The following is a 21,133-nucleotide window of genomic DNA, read 5'->3' as shown; positions in this document are numbered from 1 at the left end:
TTTGCATGTATTATATATCAAGGATTGCATCTCTGCCAAAAAAAGAAAATGAGTAATTATTGCAAACTTTGTTTACAATATTATTAGCATGTATTTTGTCAAGGATTGCATCTGTGCCCCCCCCCCAAAAAAAAAAGAAAATGCAAAAAAAAAAAAAAGTGAGCCAATGAGATTGATTTTATTAGAACCCCTGACCTTATATACTCCACAGAACCTTTATTTGCCACATCTTTCTCAGGAGAACCAAAAAAAAAAAAAAAAAAAAGAGTTCTCTGTTTTTCTTGTAGCAATACAAATATGTAGAAATTAAGTGCTCACCTTTTCATTTATGGAACTTCTGTCATTTTGGAATACCGCTAAGAATTCTCCAATCCATGGGCATCAAGGATGAGTAAGTTTGGATAAAAAGATATGAGATAAATTTTTTGTTGTTGGTAAAGTTCCGAATAATGCTCCCTTTTGAATAGAAGAAAGGACTTCCTAATTGCTTAATTCAAACAAAGCTTGCATGATTTGATACAGATGAAATGTGATGTTTGTTCAAATTACTGCACACATATTGCCAAATGTTCCTTGTGCTATTGTGTGTCATTATATACTGTATACGCCAAATATTTTGCGAGGTTTTTATTTTCGCGAATTTCGCGAGTCAGGTGCTATTCACAAAATTAAAGACACGAGATAATATTGACTTTGATCCTGATATGGATGTGACGTGCGTGTGTACATTTCTCCGTTCAGTACAGGACTCCACGATCGTGAATTTAGCCACTCGTGAAATTGTCAGGAATTCACGATTCATGAAAATTTGGACTCGGGAAAATAATGGCGTATACAGTAATGTGCAAGCCTGTGCTGATGTCCATGTCATAAAGCTGATTTGCCTCATTGTAATACGGACAACGTGAGAGAAAATGTGCAAATCAAGCAGAGACCTGCGTTGTCTTCAGTGTTCCAGTCATTAATATGTATGTTCAATTACTCTCACATCTCTCACCTCCAAACATCCTGTGGGACATACAATGTACGTACACTCTAAACAGTGATGAATTCTTGTGACTTTACATACAAACAAATCCTCATAGTGTAGACTCTTGAAGCATTTGAATCACAGTCATTCATAACCCTGTTGCATAAAAAGATGCAATCAAACATAAGTCAGATTTAATCAAACATAAGTCAGGTATCAGCCAATCAGAATTGAGTAAATCAGAGACTTATGTTTAAATTTGTGACTTATGTTTGATCTGAACTTTTATGCAACAGGGCCCTGAATATGATTTTAAAACTGATTACTGATACTATGTATAGGCCTACAAGTGTAGATGTTGTATTGCCAAGCACTGATTGTAATAATAGACTTCTCTTTCTGGATGCATGGTAGACATTTAGTAATCAATGCAAAATATTTATGTTTTGATACTAGATAACATGCATGATATGTGTAAATATGAGCTGGAATTAGTTACAAATATATAGATCTGTATGTGGGTATGTGAAATAGAGGATGAACACTACCTACTGTATATAGTGTACAGTATTTAATACTATTATGAAGATCCAGTGATCTGTAAATAACTTTACCATATCATAGAATGACATAATAGGCGTTTTCACATCAGCCCGATTAAAATCCAAGCTCGAGATATTTTTCGCAGAAAATAGTCAGCAAAATAGCGTGCTATTTCGAAACATCGGGCTGATGTGAAAACGCCTAATGTGAATTCTGTGCAGAGACTAGCATGGATCCCCAGTCATTGTCACCCTTCACACATTTAATCTTGTTGTAGTTGTTAGGCCTCTAAATCTCGTTCTGTACATATAAATTAGAGGCAGCCGTGTTTAACCAAATTAAATTTGTTATGGATATTATCCTGTCCCGACCTTGTGTATATTAGGCTACCCATGTAGATAATCAATAGCATCTGAGCAAGGACATGCTCTAACAAATGGATGTAGAGATGACAACCTGCAATGTAAAGTCACATAAGATAAATATCCTGAAAGTAGAGAGTTGTTGTAGTTGGTTTTTGTTATTTCACCCTTGACTAGTATTCTCTCAATATGATACATGTTATTGTATTACGCACCTGGGAATTCTAAAGTGACATCTTTCTAGCAGCTTCCTGTGTGTATACTACACTTAGGGAGACACTAAGAAGATGCATTACAGATACATCAAAGAAAGATGTTGAAGCAGAACTGTGTGAAATTATGTTTGTTGAAGATATGACTGGTTCGGATAAGTGTCATATGAGTATGAAAAATCAAGCAAACAAGTAAATGATAGACACACATACTATGGTACTGAAATCATGGCTCTTTTAGTCATTATTGCACTGTGTTTCCCAATGTGGTCATTTTATTCACTTTTCTATGCAAGATTTGTTATGTGGATGTGTGACATTTTTGTTTTATTTTCTGAAGAAAAAAAAATATGGTCAATGACATCATGAACTCACTTCTCAGCAGGTCAGATCTATCTTCACTTTCATCCAACCTGCAGGCAGCAAACGGCAGGCTATTGAGTACTATCGTAAAGGGGTAGATGAACTGGAGAAAGGCATAGCAGTGGACTGTGATAAACCAGGTAAGCATCATGATGAGCAATCCTACAGGCACTCAATGTACAGTGCACTCCTGTTATTACAAACATGGTTATAAAAAAAAAGTCCGGTCACAATGAAGGAAAAAATTCGGGCTGCAACAATTTCGATATACCAAAAGAAAGCTGCCAGTCCTGAGGATTTTGTTATAACGGGAATACACTGTATACTGTTGCCAAGAAGCTCTGAAGATTTTTCACTGTTAGCATGTTGTACTTTCAGGTATTGTCTATTTAGTTACAGTTTGATACTTTACCTTTGTATTGCCTTTATTGATCGGGGTGAATAGGGTAAAAATTAAAACAAAAATGCATTCTCGCTCTTCATGCCCTGTGTTAATCTGCACCAGATGCAGTGTGGCTAATTACGCTAGTATTGGTGGGCCTTTAGTATAAGCTTGCAGTCCTTGTCATTGCATAGAATCCAATTTACCAAAATTTACATGTATCTTCTTTTCAGGTTTTTCTTCTATCTCTTTTCATATTTTATCATGTATGTTACAATGTATGGAATTCTGGTCAAAGTCATCTGAATCAAGTGAGTGTGGCTTATTTCTCATGAATGGATTCTTTCAAAAATGTGTAGGAAATTGACATTTAACTGATCTTAAAAACAACAGCAACAATCATTTACATGTGCCAATGATTTTCTAAACATAACTGATTACATAAGAATGAATGAGATACAAGTTAATATCTGTGAACCACAGTTCATTAGTTGATTTATGTATTCAAAAGATGAGATTGATGCACATAAACTATAAAATTCATCAAGGACTGATCTTTTTTTTAATAATTTTTTAGATTAACATAGGGCAAATAAATCCAGGAAGCTGTTTGGCAGAAGGTCATAAGAAGATGCCTGTGATAATTGATGCATTCAACAAAATAAAAACAACAACAACAAAGTGTTGAGCTGCATTGTAGCCAGCAGCACACAGGAAAAGACTGCAGTGCTAATTGAGGCCCACACTCATTCATCCCAGTGGCCCTCAGTAGTCATGCATGTACTTTATACAATTTGTATGACCAGGAATAGAATTGAGCACAGGCAGAGGATCAGACACACTCTGACCTTTCAGCAAACAGATCTCTCACACTCTGTACGCTTACAGAATAACATCAGCGAATGGGGAATTGTAGGAGTCCCAGCTAGCTTCACAGCGCACAAAAAATATCAGCTCTTCTGGAGAGGATGATTTTGAGAGGAAATAACAAGGGTTACATGCTTAGATTGTGTACCTGGGCCCTGTTTTATAAAGAGTTAATTATATAGTTGATTTCGACTGTAAGTCTATGGCAGCCTGTGTAGTAAGGAAATTTAAAATCGATTTTATCTTTTGATATTAAAAACGGGGCCCTGTTCTCTCCAATTTATGATCAACAATTTATTGCACAGGCTTTTATGCATGTGCTCTTGAGCCTGAAAGCAAACATGGATATTGAGTGCGTAATATGCTGTCTATAAGTGTGAAGGGGTACATGTACCAGACATCTGCATGCTAGTTTTAGCTGGCAGTGAGGTATTATAGTCCATTGCATTGTATATGTACATGGCTTGATGCCTGCATCACATCCTAATAGCCAGCTGATTATGATGTAACTGTTGAGCTCAACAGAGACCCAAGAAATGGGCAAAACAGACACTCTGGATATTGCAAGTCATCCTTGCTATTGTAAACTTTGCTTTGAATTCCATCTCAGTATCTCTCAGAAAAGTGTCAAACAAATTAATCATTCATGATCACTCCTGTGAAATCTAAAAATGGCACACACATAAACCAAATAAACAATAACAACTACAAAAAACAACAACAATAGATTACGGGGTGGGATTTCTTTGCATTCATTTTTTAGTCAAAGTATCAGCAGTAATAGATGTCCAAATATTGATAAAATTAGTGAGTTAATTCAGAAGCAAATAAAATCATTACATGATCTATCTTCTCAATGTTGAGATTCTTCAAAAATATTCCAAGAATGTACAATATCCATAGGCATCCTTTGTCTCAACATCAAATTGATAAAGCCACCCCATTTCTGTCTTTTAACATAAACCTTGCTCATCTCACAGTGTTTCATGGTGGACATTTGGACAAGGAAAAGGGGGAAAAATGTTCCCCCCCCCCAAAAAAAAAAAAAAAAAAAAAATCAGAGCTAAAATGTCATCAAGTAGAGTGCATCTGAATTTATCCTAAAGAGTCCGATATCGAGGGTATTTGCCCCCTCTGCGAGTGACTCCAATAAGTCACTGCACTTTCCTGCTTGTGCATGATAACATCTTGTTCTGCCATGTTCCAAATTCTCCACAATCCATTTTGAAGTCAGGCATGCAGGCTTGAGGAGAATGCCCTTTGGCATGTATTTTTTGTGCTTTAAATGTTGTTTTTGGGGAGGGCATTTTCTTGTGTTGCTGACCACTGCATAAAACTTTTTTTTAAAGCAGTGGTATGTATATGCATTACACACACATTTGTTTTGTTTTAAGACGTGAAGATGCTGTACAATTTACATAATTTCTTAAACTGCAAGATGATTCAGCTAAGAATATGAATTCTGTGACAGAATATCTTGTAGTGCATCAAATTTGAGCCTAAAAGCCTGTGCCTACACTGTTTGTTTCTTGCCATCATTTTAGACCACACATTTATAATGAGAATTGTAATATAAAATTATATACCTTGTTTAATCAATATTCTGATTAAAAGACCACGGGTTGTAAGATATATGCCTTTATTGTGATAGGATGTCTCCTTCCAATTAACCATTGTTACCTTAAAAAAAGAATGGATAAACTAGTAGTATCTGGGGGTCGAACTTTCAAACTCCACTTCACCTTTAATTAGAGATTCTTGTACCATGTCCCTCCGTGGGCCTATTTTGGCACTTTGCTTTGCATAAATGGCAGTGACTTCTAGGTGTGTTTTTCTTTGAGGGAGGAGGTTGAAGGAAGGGATGTTCGGGGGGAAAGCACCGCGTACGTAATCATCCAGAAATGATGAGACAGTTGGGGATGAGCGGTCGTCAGTCAATACGAGATGGGAAGTAATCTTGGCTGAGAAGCTTCGCACAAGTGTGTGGTTAATGGAACATGAGTAAATGATAGAAGACGTGGCTCAAAAAACCACCGGAGTGAGTCGAACACATGAAGCTGTTCGCATTGTGGTTCTCTCTGTGAATGAACTCGGCATGCTCTCACATGATAGGGGTTTGTCATTTTCGTTTGTGTGTCAAGAGTTTGAGGAAAGATGTCATGTGATTGAAGTATGACATGAGTTTTTGCAATCAGAAGTCACACTTTAATTTGAGGTGTGATGATAACTGTGTCCTTAAAGGGAACGCAAACCCAAAGAGCAATGTGGATTGAGTGAAAGCAGCAACTTTAGTAGAACACATCAGCGAAAGTTTGAAGAAAATCGGACAATCGATGCAAAAGTTATGAATTTTTAAAGTTTTGGTGTTGGAACCACTGGATGAGGAGACTACAAGAGGTTTGATATGACGTGTGAGTGGACAACAATACAAAGAAAATATAAAGAAAATCCAACAAAAAGTCACTTTCCTAGCATTATGAAAGAGCACTTGACTAATCGCTTTCAGAAGGCAGGGAGAATAATTGCTACCCTTAACATATGTCAGTATCAAGTTGATGGAATTTGTAATTTTCATGAAAAATGAATTTTTGTGAAATTTTCTTTATTATTTCTTTATATTGTTGTCCACTTATACTACGTCATAACCTTTAGTAGTCTCCTCATCCAGCGGTTCCAACACCAAAACTTCAAAAATTCATAACTTTTGCATCAATGTGTTCTACTAATATTGCTGCTTTCACTCAATCCACATTGCTTTTTGGGTTTGCGTTCCCTTTAAATACAAGTTTGGTCAAGTCCTTGCATTCAATAATGTACTTTATTCAGAACATGTAAAGCCTCTCGTAGTAAATTCCTGGACTTTCTGCTGTAAACCTAAATGTGCTTACACAGTCATCATGGAAAGATGCAAGGGAGGATTAAAATTTTCAAGCCGTCACAGTTTGCACGATAACCTCATAGGTTTTAGATGGATTGCATGTGAGCATGGAATTGTCATGTCTGTTTTTGTCGTAGAATACGTTATGCCCAAGGTGCAGTTTACCTGCATTTTTCACATTATGGGACTCAATACTGTTTCAGTGTAGTCTAATAGTGACAAATGTTACCTCAGCTGTACAACCTGTATATAGTGTGATCATTACTCTGAAATTCATATCACTTATGGATAGAATAATAGTGTCAAATGACAATGAGCAGAAAAGGAATTCCCTTTAATTACCATTTTCACGTGGCAAGAAGTTAAAGCCACCATGTTTGGATGTTGTAGAAGAATATTCATCATCAACTTTCAGCCAAACTGATATCAGTCTAAATTTTCGCGAATTGAGAATTCCCGACGATTTTGTGAGTGGCTAGATTTGTGATCGTGGAGTCCTGTACGGAACGGAGAAGTTTACACACGTACGTCACATTCACATCGGGATCAGAGTCAATATTTTCGCGTGTCTTTAATTTTGCAAATAGCACCTGACTCGCATAATTCGCGAAAATAAAAACCTTGCAAAATATTCAGCATATGCAGTATCTGACCACAGAGACCTCACTGTGAAAGATATTACATATTCTGTCCACACAACCACTTTGGCTTCGATTGATCCAGAGGGCCATCCCTGCTGATTGACCGCAATCACCCGGTCAGCAGGGAATATGAATCCATCAAACTGACATGAGAATTCTCACCCACGATGCACTGAATTATTAAACAAGTGGTGCTTCATACGCCCAGTGGTCACACCTATTCAAAGGTCTACCTCATGATTATTGATGGAGATGAAAATGACCTCCAATATAACTACATTTTTGCAATTCAGGCCAATTACAAAAAAGTGTATTCTACTATTCAATTTGTCATCTTGTTACACTAAGTTTTATGTCTTATACCAAACTTCAAAAGATACAGCCTTTTTTTTCTTCTTAGCTTTTCAACAGTACATTTATGGGGTGCTATATAATTTCAGCATGCAGCCACCGTGGTTACTACTACAGTAAGTATATGCACACACAGGTCTGTCATCCTAGTGTAGAGTTAAATCATTTCAACCATATGCATGCTTTTGAAAACTCTTTCAGGGGAGAAATTTTTCCTTTAAATTTTCTCAAACTGCATGTTGGTAAATATCCATGGAAATATCCACATCATTCAGCAAATTTTTTAGCAGTTTTGCATACATGTAGTCTGCAAGAAGTGAATCAGCCCAGCTTAGACTTTGACCATGCCAAATACTGTAAAACCAGAAATTTATGCATGCATGAAACTTTTGCAAGGAGCCAGGATTTGCGAAAGTAAAATGCGCAAGAAAGATTTTGTCTACACAATGCATAGAATGCCATTGGTAGTTTGCAAAAGTTTCATGCAGCGAAAAAGGCTGTCAGCTCCAAATGTGAAAGTTTATGCCCGAGTGTTTTTAGTTTGACAGTATACACTCAGTTCAGAGGAAGTTTCTGCCATGAATCAGTCCTCAGCTCCTACTGTATACCTGAATGGTATACCTGTAAGACTTACTTTCAGACTGATTTCCTGCAAGTCTGCTGCAAACTATATATAAGGTCATCATGCGTGATTGAGTATGAAGCACAAATCCTTTTCCTCTGTCAGGTTTTGATGTTGCTGCTGTCCTTATGCTACACCATGTAGTGGAAACACATGTACTACAGCTGATGGTTCAGGTTGCACAAAGAGTCATTACTGCGGTGATATGTGTGGCAGCCGTTGCACAATTGCACTTTTTTAAATCTCTTTATTGAGCTTTTTAAGCATGGTCAGTGTGCATTTTCTTGACTGTATGACGTATGTATACCAAAGTGAGCATTAGAAAGAGGTATCTGGTACCCAACCATCACCCTTGTTGTACCAGTATAGGATTGCCCACTGTTGTGCCATCATGAACAAGGGTGTACTCACTCACTCTCATAGTTCCGTGTTCTCTACAAGTGTAGTGTTAATCCTCCATAGAAATAGTGATGCAGAGCTGCCTTATTTTCATTTTCATTATAGGTAAGATTAGATTAATGACCAATCATTTTGCAGTTTTAAGAGATGCATTCACTTGTATATCATTGACAAACTATCAGAATGCTGAAAATAATTTGATGGTAGCCTCAGTATTTGTAAACAATTGAAGAGTTTGTTTGCAAAAACCGATAAGTCCATATTTGTCAAATGGAGATATTTGCGATTAAAGGTCAAGAAAAATAAAGAGAATAATAAGAAAATTTTTGCTTCTTTTGACCATAACTTCAGGAATATACCTTTATATGTAGTGACCAATATATCATTTAAAAGGTATTATTTTGTACTTTATGACAGAGACCGTACTTCAAAATCTTCAAAAATGGACTTATCGGTTTTTGCAAACAAACTCTTCAATTGGTTGATCAGACTCTTCTCCATATAACTATGTTCTGCATCTTTAATGCTATAAAAGTGGAAATTTTTGCGCATTTTGTTTAACCAGAAACTAGCGCAAAAATAAAAGCACATGAATATAATGCTTGCCATACATTCCAGTGGTTGATGTTTTGATTTTCCAGAATTAAAAACACGTGAAACTCTTTTTACCAGGTCGAGCACAAAAAATTACCGGTAGTCGTGCAAAAATATCCACTTTTACAGTATGCAGCTGCGCTGTGCTCAAACCCTGACACTTTTCATCATATATGTGTTTTCCTTAGTTCATGTGAGTGTACTAGTTCAAATTTGTACTCTGTATTTACAATTTTGTAGACCTACACACATACAAAACGTATTGGCTGAATGACTCAAGCCAAACATGTCTAGTCAGTATGAATTCTCCTGCAGGATGCATTTTATATGCATTGTTTAGTAGGGCATTGATTTTTATTTTTAGAAAGTGCTCTTTGTGCTGGAGTCTGTGTGTGCATGACCATAAAGCAAGTTTGCGGTTTGTGTGCATGCGTATGTGTGTGTGTGTGTGTGTGTGCACATTCAGAGATGGCCAAAGTGATACTGTCCATGTCCAATGCAGTTTTACAGGGGGCCGAAGTGGACGCATCATTTGCAGGGGTGATGCGTGGTCCTGAGAGAAATCCTCATGAGATTGCCAGGCAGCTGACGAGTGCTGAGCAAATAACCCAAGTGGACAGAGGGAGGGTAGTTAAGCTGGTGGCGTGGGTACCATTCCTGTCACCCAGGTCCGTCATTACCCCTGGGGGTTGGAGGTTCTCTGGGAGTGGTCTTCAAGAAGGGGTTGCCTCTTATCTAAGGAAGATATTGATTGATTCCTGGTATACTGGCTTCTAACAAGAGGCAGGGACAAAATAGGCTGACGTGTATGTGATGTGACAAGTTTGTGATGGGTTGTGGGAAGTATGCTAGTAGCGTGCCAGTCAAGGGAAATCTGCATGCCAGTTACAAAATAGTTTTGGAATTTTTTTTTCCCTTCAGAGTTCAAACTTTTAAAAATTATTTTCTTCTGTATAGACATTACTTAAAGTGTGATGCTCTGCAAAGTATTTGGAACATTGATGTAATGATGTGCAACAATTTAATGCTGGAATTACAGGGGCTGATCCAGGAATTCTGTGAACGGGGGTGGGGCACCTTTACAAAATTAAAGGGAGTGCGCTCGTGCCCCCCTCCGTATTTTTCTTTTTATTCTTTAGCTTTAACAAAAAATAAAGGAGGGGCACGCGCACGGTGTGCCCCCTCCTAGATCCGCCACTAAATTAACATTTGATACTACCCAGTGACTTTAATGAAATATATGTCATTATGTATATAACTATATGATATGATAGCACTACCTGTCTGTAATCAGCTTTGTGAAGCTAGGTTCTTAGAAACCTTAGAGATGAGACATGCACAAGATTTTTTTTATATTAATTATGTGAATCCATTGTTTTTGTCCCTCAATTAAAAAAAACATAACATCAATAGCTTGAGCAACAATTTTGTCACAATAGTAGTTTTAATATTTGTTTTACAGAGTTAAGGAATCAGAGGGTTTACCTGTATCTGAAGCATTAGATTCATGTGCCTGCAGCTCCCTATACTTAAAAAAAATATAGAATCATAGATTTGACTCTAGCAACCAAACAAGAACAGCATCAAAATCATCACAGTATTTTCTCAAGAGAAGAGAAAGAGGAAAAAAAGAGAAAATGATGAATATAAAAGAATTTGACATTCTCTTTACTTATTATGTTTTTCCTAAGACGAAAGCTATTGCTAAGAGATTGCAGTAAGAAGAGGGTTACATCAAACTTACACAGCTTTCAGTATTCAGTGTGCATTTTATAATCACTAAGACCTGATAAGTGTGACGCTTCTAAATAAGACTTTGTAGCCATCCTGATTGAATGACACCGGCAGACCCCAAAACGTGATTGAGATGGAAATTCCGAGGCTCATCTCTTTAAGCTATGCTGGGACGGTTAAGCACTCGTCACACTCCGCAATCATTAATGATGCCTCCTTACCCCCCGGAATCTGTCGTTCAAAGCCAACATTGATTGCTAGACGTGAGCATGAATCCAATTGACTGATGTAGGCATCTGAGCCTGAGAAAGCAAGACTCATGTAGTTTGTGAGACGGGGGAGTGAAAAACGTGTTCACATAGTCCCAAAGCCATCAACAGCTTCCACAAAGATTAATGGGCTAAAATCAAAGTAACAGTGTGCTAAAACATTTTTTTCCAAGCAAAATATCCTGCTGAATTTATATCTTTAGGCATTCTCAACTCTTGCCTAATGGGTGCCCCTATTTTGTGGAGCAGCAGGTTGTTTGGTATCTAGTTAGCATGGCATTACTGACAACGAAAGTTAATGGTTTCCATGTGTCGCTCCCAGGCAGATTTAATGGCTGTCATGTGCATTCTTGCTGGTGGAGCAAGGGTGATGTACTTTCAATAATGCACCGTATGTGTTGAAAGATCAATGATATAGTGTCATTGGGTGATGTACTATCTCAGAAATGGAGAAAGGATGAGTACTGATGAGGTAGAAATTAAACTATTCATGCTTAAATTTGCTTGATGTACATTTTGGTAAAGAAGCTTGGAATGAGGGCATCAAGAGAAAACAAGTAACTGATTAGGTGTTCCTACCAAAAAAAATTGTATGCCATTAGTTTCATGAAATAGCAGATGATCATATATATTGAATGAATTGATTTACCCTACAGGTACATAGAATGCAGCTCATCAACATGCTAGTGATGAAACACTCAGACTCAGAATACAAATGGAATTTAGGTTTTTATGTTTGAAAACACACACACACACACACACACACACACACACTCACACACAAATATCTGCAGATTTAATGGGTATACATCACACTTCTCAAGAGATAAATCTGAGGGATGAATATAAACACAATTCAATGAAAGTACACCAAATGCTTTGACGTAGGGTACAGATTAACTTCAAGTTGCATCATACGTTCATGATAATCACTTACAGACTTTGCAAACTGATGCATCATCATTCAGAGTGCATTGTCCCTTACTCTGGAATAGCACATTTAAAGGGTGTGTACAGTTCTGGTCGAGGCGAGGATTTGGCTTTTAACGTTTTGCGAGATATTCAGAAACCACTCTATGAGATGTCAAAGCACATGCAATTCTAAGGGGTATCAAAAGTGTATTTGATGAAAATCGGTTTTGAAATGGCTGAGATATCCCAAAACAAGGTGAAACAAAGAGATCTTAATAAAAGGCGTGGCCTGTCGCCTTTTATCATTATCACATTTTTGGATATCTCAGCCATTTGAAAGCCAATTTTCATCAAATAAATGTTGAATCCTTCTTAAAATTACATGCTCTTTCATATTTCATAAGAGGTTTCTCAAAATCTCACTTAGGAATGTTCAAAACATGAATCCCCACCTCAACCAGTACTGTACAGTCCCTTTAACCATGAATATTCATGACGGCAACCTAACCACACATGTGCACATGCACAGCAACCACAATGGCATTCCAGCTTCTTCACTCAATTTCTTTTAACAGTCCCCATTACACCCCCTCCCCATGGTCTACTCATGAATCCACTAGGGCACACTGAATGGTTTTCATTAATATTTCTCATGTTTATCATTCCTGAAAGCAACAACAGCATAATCCCAACCCAGTACAAATCACTGTGGATTCATCCTTTCAATAAAAATGACCTTAAATACATTTGAGAGCTGATATTTGGGCTTATCTTCAATATAGTTTGGTAAGTGTTATATTACACATTGCAATGTGAATACAATTTGCTAGCAAATTTTTGATTACCCATCATGCAACTTTTTCTCAAATGCACACTAAATAATTGCTAATTATTTCATGCATGCGACCCAGTAGCTGTAAGTTGCAGTAGAGAAGTATATGAATTAGTAAAGAAGAAAGGAAAGCGCCAAAGCAACAAAGACCGATTCAGAAAAATGTGAGCTCCTTTCCTTAAGGGAGAAAGAAAAGGAGGGTTGGGGGAAGGAAATTGTGTCAGTATTACAGGAACATAAATTATTATTAGTAGTATTTGGCATTTGCAAGACAATACAAGTGAAAACAGATAAACATACAAAACAAGCAAAATACAGGAATACAAAGTGTCAGGCTTTCCCTAATGAGCTTCCCTAAGTTACCAGGTTGGAAAAAAGCAATCAAAATCACTATGACCCATGGGCCTCTCCAACCAACTTAAAGGAAGCACATCAGGGAGAAGGTGAACACACATGCCCAAAAAATATAAATTAATACAAATAATTTCAAATTGAGCATGCACACCAGGTGAATTATTGTACATACAAACTATAAATATCATTGTGGTGAATGTTATGTATCCCTCCCCCCCCCCCATAAAGAAAAAAAAAATTATCCAGTGTACAAAAAAAGTGTTATCAGAGTAATAAAATGGGAAGGGAGAGAAAAGAGTGATGAAGGAGATAAGAATAGCAAATGAATGAAAGCAGAGGAGAAAAGGGAATTTCTTGTCATAGAATTTGGATGATAAAGGGCGAAGATAAGACGTTCTTATTCATTTGTTCATCATCGTGAAATGATACCGGACCTGTGGAATGCAGAAATAGCTACAGCTGTGGAATACTCATGAATTTAACATGCATTTTATCTGAGGAATTTATGAAGGACGGCGATAGCCGCCATGACTTTGCGACAAGCTCAAACGGGCCAAAAGGCACGCTAGAGTAATTTGAAGTTGGTGAATTAATGAATCATGATGGAATAGGAGAGAGAAAAAAAAAGACCGACTAGTGCATATTAGATTTCACATTAATTTGACCGAATATGCAGGTCTTAGCATCTTCCTTCTCTTCTTGGCCTTGATGCTATAAACATGTGTTACGCTGCAAGCGAGCATACGCAGTGATGGCCTAAATATTGATCGTTGAGGCAGGGTGTGACAAACCGCAAAGGTGCAATCAGTGAAGCTGAGGGAAATATCAATTCGACCGGAATTGATGCTTCCAGTGATTCAGATGTTTCTGTATTTCTGTGCTAGATCAGAGTGCCACACACACACTCCAGGATATTCAGTTATTAACTCGTTGGGTCCCCAAAACCACATCTTACTGGTTTGGTGCTCTATCTTTCTGTGATAACTTTAGCTATTCAAAATTTGTGTTTCATTAAGGTAGTGTGAAGCAGATCTTTCCTTTGAGCCCATTGGTGTTAAAAAAATGAAAATGGAAAAAAACTGAAAATTGAAGAAAGGAACATTCTGCAACTGAATTAAAAATGTATAGATATATGTATTTTTTTATATCAGTTGCAGAATTTTCAATAGAGTTCAGCTTATTGATTGTACAATAATGAATTATCCTTCAGTTGAAAGCATACTATAGAAGAACAATTTTTTCCTCCCTAAAAGTGGAGAAGATTATAATTTTTTTTTTGTGTGTGTTTTTTTGTGTGTGCAAATCTAATGAATCAATTAAGTTGTATCTAATCTCTCTCCAGTATAAAATGTGCAGTTAGATTCAGAGGTGCCAGGTCACTGGTTCTGAGAAGTGTCAGTAACCGTAAATGAGACCATCTGAACTCAGTGATGCAATTGACAGATTTTGCATATATATACACACAATGTAATAGAATTTGTGACAAAATCAATGCGGTGTCAGTTAAATTCAGTATAAACTATGGTCAAAGCAGAGTACTGTAGATCTTAGGCATGTGTTTACAGGATATGTGTTCACCATATGTTTGTATTTTCTCTTCATCAGAAGTTCTTTGCTTTCTTTCTTTCGTTTAATGCCGTAATTTGATCTTGTGACAAGAAACTCAGTACCCCAACCACCTTTCACGGACTCTGGATGATAATCTTACTAGATGAGAAAATGCAAAATGCGAAATGCAAATACTAGTGCACTGTAGAATTGCTCAGCAGCATATATTGGTGTCTGTATGCTTATAAAAAAATGAGAAAAACAGTGGATCAAGGAGAAGTAACCAAATCCTACAGGTGTGCACCTATGGAGCAATCCCCAGTGATCTCCTCATCCAACCACATCGGCGCCACCACCTCTCATCTCCTGCTTTCCTCCGAGAGAGAGAGCCCAGCTTTCCCAGAATGACTCACTCGAAGCCCAAGCCCACGTGAATATTCATAGCAAACAAACAACAAAGCCAATAGGTGTGCAAGAAACGAGCGAGAGAAGGAGAGAATGGAGGATTGAGGGAGGAGAGATTTGGTAGAGAACGTTCCACTGGACTACATCTCTGGTAGATGCATCTCCAGATCCGATACACTGGCGGGATTTTTCCGCTTTTGCCTCGGGCTGTGTATGGATTGAGACATCGCTGTTTTCACTGTTTGTTAAGTTCTGCAAATTATGTTTTGAATTATTTGCAGCCTGAGAAGTGAATCTTTGGATCCTCCAAATGATTATTACATGAAAGGAACTTGATCTAGATGACTTGTATCTAGGTGCATGTGGAGATGATCATGAAACACTGCCTCTGGGCTGAAAATATGCTTTGTTGTGGTGGAATTTTGAAGCAGGAACATGATATGTCATGCATAAAACAAGGATGATTAATTCTACACATTTTCTGATATTCATACAATGTTCTAGTCAATGTTTTGACATTGGTTTCAAATTTGGATATGTTTTGCTCAGAATAGAATCATGCAGTGACATCAGATCAAGTCCTGTAGCTCCGTTTTGAATTCTTATCATCCTCCTTATTCTTGGCATTAGGTTATTTGCAAATGATGAGGAATTTAGATTAATGCTCTTCACAGATTTTCTGCATGAATGTGAATGTCATATTCGAAATTTGTTTTAATTGCACTTTAGCTGTAGGCTTGTTGATCATATGTGTACCAAGTGTCACTGTGACAAGATCTCTCCGTTTTGTGTGTACTGTGTTACATATTTTTCATCTGTCAGTATTTCTATAAATGGAAAAGCTGTGAAAATATTTTTAAGATTTAATATTTTTTCCATGTTCCATCTTTTCTTATCAATGTCAGGTCCAGAATGGGAGAAAGCAAAGAAGATACAAGACAAGATGAAGAAGAATCTGTCTATGGCCAAAGAAAGATTGGACATCTTGATGAGTGAGTATCAGTGAGTGTGCTTGTGTGTGTGTGTGTGTGTGTGTGTGTATTTTGTCTGTCTTATCTGCATTTTTTTTCTCATTCTAGATGTTCCAAGCTATTGCATACTACCATTTTTGTTATGAATTTACATTGTAAAAAATGAATTGTAATATGTGGCTTTGAGATTGTTTTGGTTTTGAGTTATTTGCATGATATCAGATGAAGATTTCAGATCCCCCCCTACCCCCGGCTGAAAAAAAGATGAGAGGCATTGTGAGGTATTAAACATTGGTAATAACTTCTTGACATGTAAATGTGTGTGCATGAACAAAGTACCTCGGAGCATCAGGAGGGGCTGACAGTCAGTTGTTAAGGGGATGATGACACTATTACTACTTGCTGCCGTGAGTGCTCGCCAAAGTGGCAATTAACCATCGTCAAAGCAACAATGTTATTACGACAGAGATGCCAAGCCGGCAGCATCAGAGAGCGCCAGCCTCAAAATTTCATCAGGCACACATCTCAAGTAGATGAGAAGTAATTAGCATCTGTTGGAAAGCTGTACATTAGTTGTACTATGTGTGGCATTGCAGATGATAGAAAAAGAAAATGGTGTCTTTACCCATGCTCATTTACAATTCGGATGCTTTGATAAGCACCTGAAAACATGGACTTTTTATCTCTTTTTGAATAGTGGCAGCTACCTTTTTAAATGATTTTGAATGGTCTTTGATTTAACTAGAATCTCTACACGTATAGCAAACTGTGATAATCATATGCAAGTTGTTGTACCACTGCATTCAATTCTTTTCATAGAATATCATCTTTGTCTGAAGATACAGCTAGAAGATTGTATAAGTGTTGAAATAAAGCAGACCAGATTTCAAGACATACTTTCTAACCAAAACCCACCAGCATATTGATATTAGATAAGAATCGTTCTAACTTTCAGATGAGCTCTGTTGATGAAATCTAGTGGAAAATGGACATGTCATTTACAAGAGCTTCTACTTTTACAATGATGTGAATGCTGTGAATATCTATTCTTCGAGAACATGCAAGAAATGGTCTTGTCATTTCCTTCAGTTGATACCCACAATCAAATGATTTCATCGCTTGGGCATTTAGATTTTGAGATGAAGCTACATGAAATTCCCATTTGGTAGCATCCATTTGTTCAGGTAGAATATATGTCCCCTTAATCCTTTTCAATCAAACATCTTATTTTTCTTATATTTTTTTTTTCCGAGGTATTGTCAAAAATCATCATGCAAGAGGACAATGCAAAGGAATATAATTTTGCCACTTTTATCTCTACGTTGGAAAGTGGCTTACATGATATGAAATATCTGTTTAATATGATAAATGAACACAACAGGGCTGTTTACCCTTATCTCTCACCAACCTGTTCATTACAATGAATGACAGGCACATGCTCTGTCTCTGTGCAGCTCCGAGACAGTGAATTTCCTGCTCTGATTTAATTGGGAAATAGTTTCAAAGAGTTGGCAGATGACAAGATACTTTCTCTGAATGCAGAGATAAAATTCCCCCAGCTCCTGCTTAGTCACTTGTGATCGGTATTGAGTATGCGTGTGATAGGCAGCGCTTGTGTGTGCTGCAAACAAAGTGCTCTGGCAGTTGTATGCTCAAACGTCTGTCTGAAGGCATTGACAGTTGTCAAATAAGAGGCAAAAAGCCACTCATTCTATCTGAAGTCTAGGGGATTTATGTCCTCTGGCTTCCAACCTAATGTTACATCCTAATGCTTTACTCATGGTAACTATGTGCTCAAGTTCACAACAAGTAGGTATGTAATAGAATATTAAGAACAGTTTCTAACTATGGTCTAAATTTCCCTTTGTTCACTTTTGTGCCTTCATTTCAAGATGAATGTTTTGATTGAAATTGATTTTATGAGAATCATGACACAAAAAATCAATTGGAATATTGGTAGATGTTAACTTTCATAACATGACAAGTCTTGTCTCAGAAGCTTTGGTGTCAGAAGTAGCAAAGAGTCTTTCTTAAGGTATGACATCATTTCCAATAACAAATGACAAGTAGTACATTTCTGGTCAGTGAATATAAGCCTTTTTTTTTATTTTGAGATCCAGTGAATCATCCAGTCATTTCTTAAGTATGGGCCATGTTACATCAATTGAAGAATGCTTTGGCGCCTGCAGGTAAAGATCATATTTACATGTACTCTCTGCAACATTAAGTCAGGGAAATGCACCAAAAATGAAATTTTTCTTTGTTGTTTAATGAGATTAAGTTCGCAAAGTCTCACAGTCCCTCTGGTCATCTTTTCTGTTGGTGGGAAAAAGTTCTGACAAACATGAAGTATCTCAGGTGCGAGATTAGTGTGAATGATCTGTTGCATCGTATCATGAAGGTTTGGTTCTCTCTTTTTAGCCGTCTTTTTGGGTAAATTTCCCTCAGGAGTTTTCACAGCTTTTCATCAACAGATGGCATTTTTGAACGATCATCCTAGGTAACACGTTCAGATCATTATGCCCGTAGGTTCTGGAATAAAGAATGTGAATTATGTTTCATTTTGTGGAGTGCTCAATACACTTTGTACTTATAGTCAAATATCATGAAATGCAGAAGATAGTTGGATGTACAATGACAGAATCACAATACAAGAAGCAATGGAGGAAATGACATTACAAATTCGCTTCTTTTGTCAAACAAATCTATAGTGAATGCCATGTATCTCTGTTACCATTATTACCAAGTTAGATTTACATCAATATTGTAGCCATTTTTTTTTTAATTTGTGGTGCCAACCTCTGAAATCAAATCTACAAAATCTGCATTAATACATCTGTTATTTTCACTTTTGTGTGAGTCAGTCAACATCAGCAAACTCCTCTAATAAACTTTGTATGATTTTTGCACTTCATATATATGTTTAAAAAAAAATAAAATACAACAGTATGGAATCACAAGGATTGAATACCATTTTGAACATGATGTGCAAAGAGGCAGTTGCAGAACAAAACTTTAGGCAGATGCAGTAAGATACGCCCATCGCACCGATATCTTCTGCCCACATTACGGTACTGACCAATAAGGTATGAATTTCATATTTAATCAATGTGAGCATCAGTGCACTAGTGGCCTGAGTTAGTGCTACTGAGATATGATATGTATGGGAGACTGCTCCCAGACAGAATCAAGGCCACGCGATGTATCCAAGCATTGCAAAACCTTTCCATCTGCTGCTGAGATGCAGATGGAGTATCGTTTCCATGGTCACACAGTGATATTCCCAGGGTGTCTGAGGTATAGGGTGATTGAAAAGCACAAGGCAGAGAAGTCGGCGTGTCCAATCAGACGTGGATGAGTTAAATTGGTGGACAAAAAAGGTGATGTGATCATTCTGTGAGTATGACATCAAGAGAATGAGAGAGAGGAAGAAGGGGAACAATGGAGGGAGAGAGATAACTCTGGAGTATCCATGAATCATCACTGGCGATCTTTGTCTGCCATCACGCATCTCCATGGCAACCTGTCTGTCATACCTTGACTGAGAATACAGTGGGTATACTGGTGTCTAGTTTATTCAAAGTGTACCTGCATCTTGTTTTGTACTGGAATGTATCTCTGTTATCATCAGAGACTTCAATATTTTACCATACCAGAATATGGAGTTGTGATTCAAGTATGACTCAGAACCCAGTGCTGTTGGCATTCATAGTGATGCCTTTCATCTTTGCTATATCTGTGCTATATGTATATAACTTTGAAACAAAATTACGTCAACATATTTTAGTTTTTCGTTTTTTAGAGGTTAATGTGATGGAATGTTCTGGCAGTATACAGTGTATGTCACAGCTATCATCTTATGAAATATCGTAACATTGCAGAGGGATAAATGGCTTCATCTATTCCTCAGCTTTCACACAAGAATACATCACTCTCTTTTTTTTCCCTCTCCATTTCATTCAAGACTTGTTTCGGTCTTTTTGTGTTTCCTTCCAAGACATTAACTGCAGAAGGACTGAACTAGGGCTGTTAGCATGAAGTAATTGATTGCTGCAGCAAAGAGATGGGATATCTTACAGAATCTTCATAAAGATGAAATCTCAGACTCACTGTTACGCCCACAAGCCAGTGCTATTATAGGCTGACTGCACCAGGCAAATGCAAATGGTGGCTGCAGTGAAAACACCGTATAAATATTGGAGCAAAAAATTATGTGCACCCGCGTAGGGCACCATGATCCCAGACTCGATTGTCACGCTTCTTCCATTATCATGCAAACAAACCAGGATTGATGCAGAGGGAACTATATCCCTGTCACCCTTACCTCTGCAATCAGATCACTTTCTACCGATGGAAGCAGAGTGGACAAAGACAAAATGAAAAAACAAGTTGTAAAATTGGTCGATGGTATCATGACAAAATGGAATTGTGCTTTGAGTGTATCGACACGCACAAGAAGGAATATATTATGATCAGACTTGACTAGCACATTGGCATCCAGAAACAAAACTGAGGGTGTTTTTTTTGTGAAGACACCAACAGAGAAATTTGATCATTTGAACTCCTCTACAACAGATATCCAGACACAATGGTATGCAGTAATAATTTTTTTTTGTTACAATAAAATGAAATATGTATTATACTTGTTTGAAAGTAGTCATTCGGTGGCATTATGCAGCATATCTCCCACTGTTAGCCAGACATGTCATAATATGGAGCAAGGTACCAGAATAAAATGCACCAATTTCTAATTAGGTGATACACCATCAGCTGTGTTTGTAGAGATTTGTTCTTTCTTCTAAATTCTCTTTTCTTTCTGCCAAATTTTGTGAACGCATTATCTCAAAATTGTCATCACCCATTCAAATGAGATTTGCCGTGATCACATCATCATGTCGAGATCTAGCCATTGAAAGTTTTTTTA

The 21,133-nt window shown here is 37.3% G+C and overlaps 1 protein-coding gene across 1 annotated transcript in view; it reads left to right on the top strand.

The window, feature by feature from the left end:
- Positions 1 to 21,133, top strand: part of LOC139738224 (spastin-like) — an 80,931-nt gene that overhangs the window by 5,484 nt on the left and 54,314 nt on the right. Inside the window, exons 2-3 of the mRNA XM_071648880.1 lie at positions 2,507 to 2,590; positions 16,144 to 16,230. Coding sequence (XP_071504981.1) covers positions 2,507 to 2,590; positions 16,144 to 16,230 — 171 coding nt within the window. The remainder of the gene's footprint in view (positions 1 to 2,506; positions 2,591 to 16,143; positions 16,231 to 21,133) is intronic.

Source organism: Diadema antillarum, unplaced genomic scaffold (genome assembly GCF_040938485.1).
Source record: "Diadema antillarum isolate AM-2024a unplaced genomic scaffold, OU_Dant_1.0 seq00000731_RagTag, whole genome shotgun sequence".
NCBI lineage: Eukaryota > Metazoa > Echinodermata > Echinoidea > Diadematoida > Diadematidae > Diadema > Diadema antillarum.
This window is presented reverse-complemented; position numbering and strand designations above follow the sequence as displayed.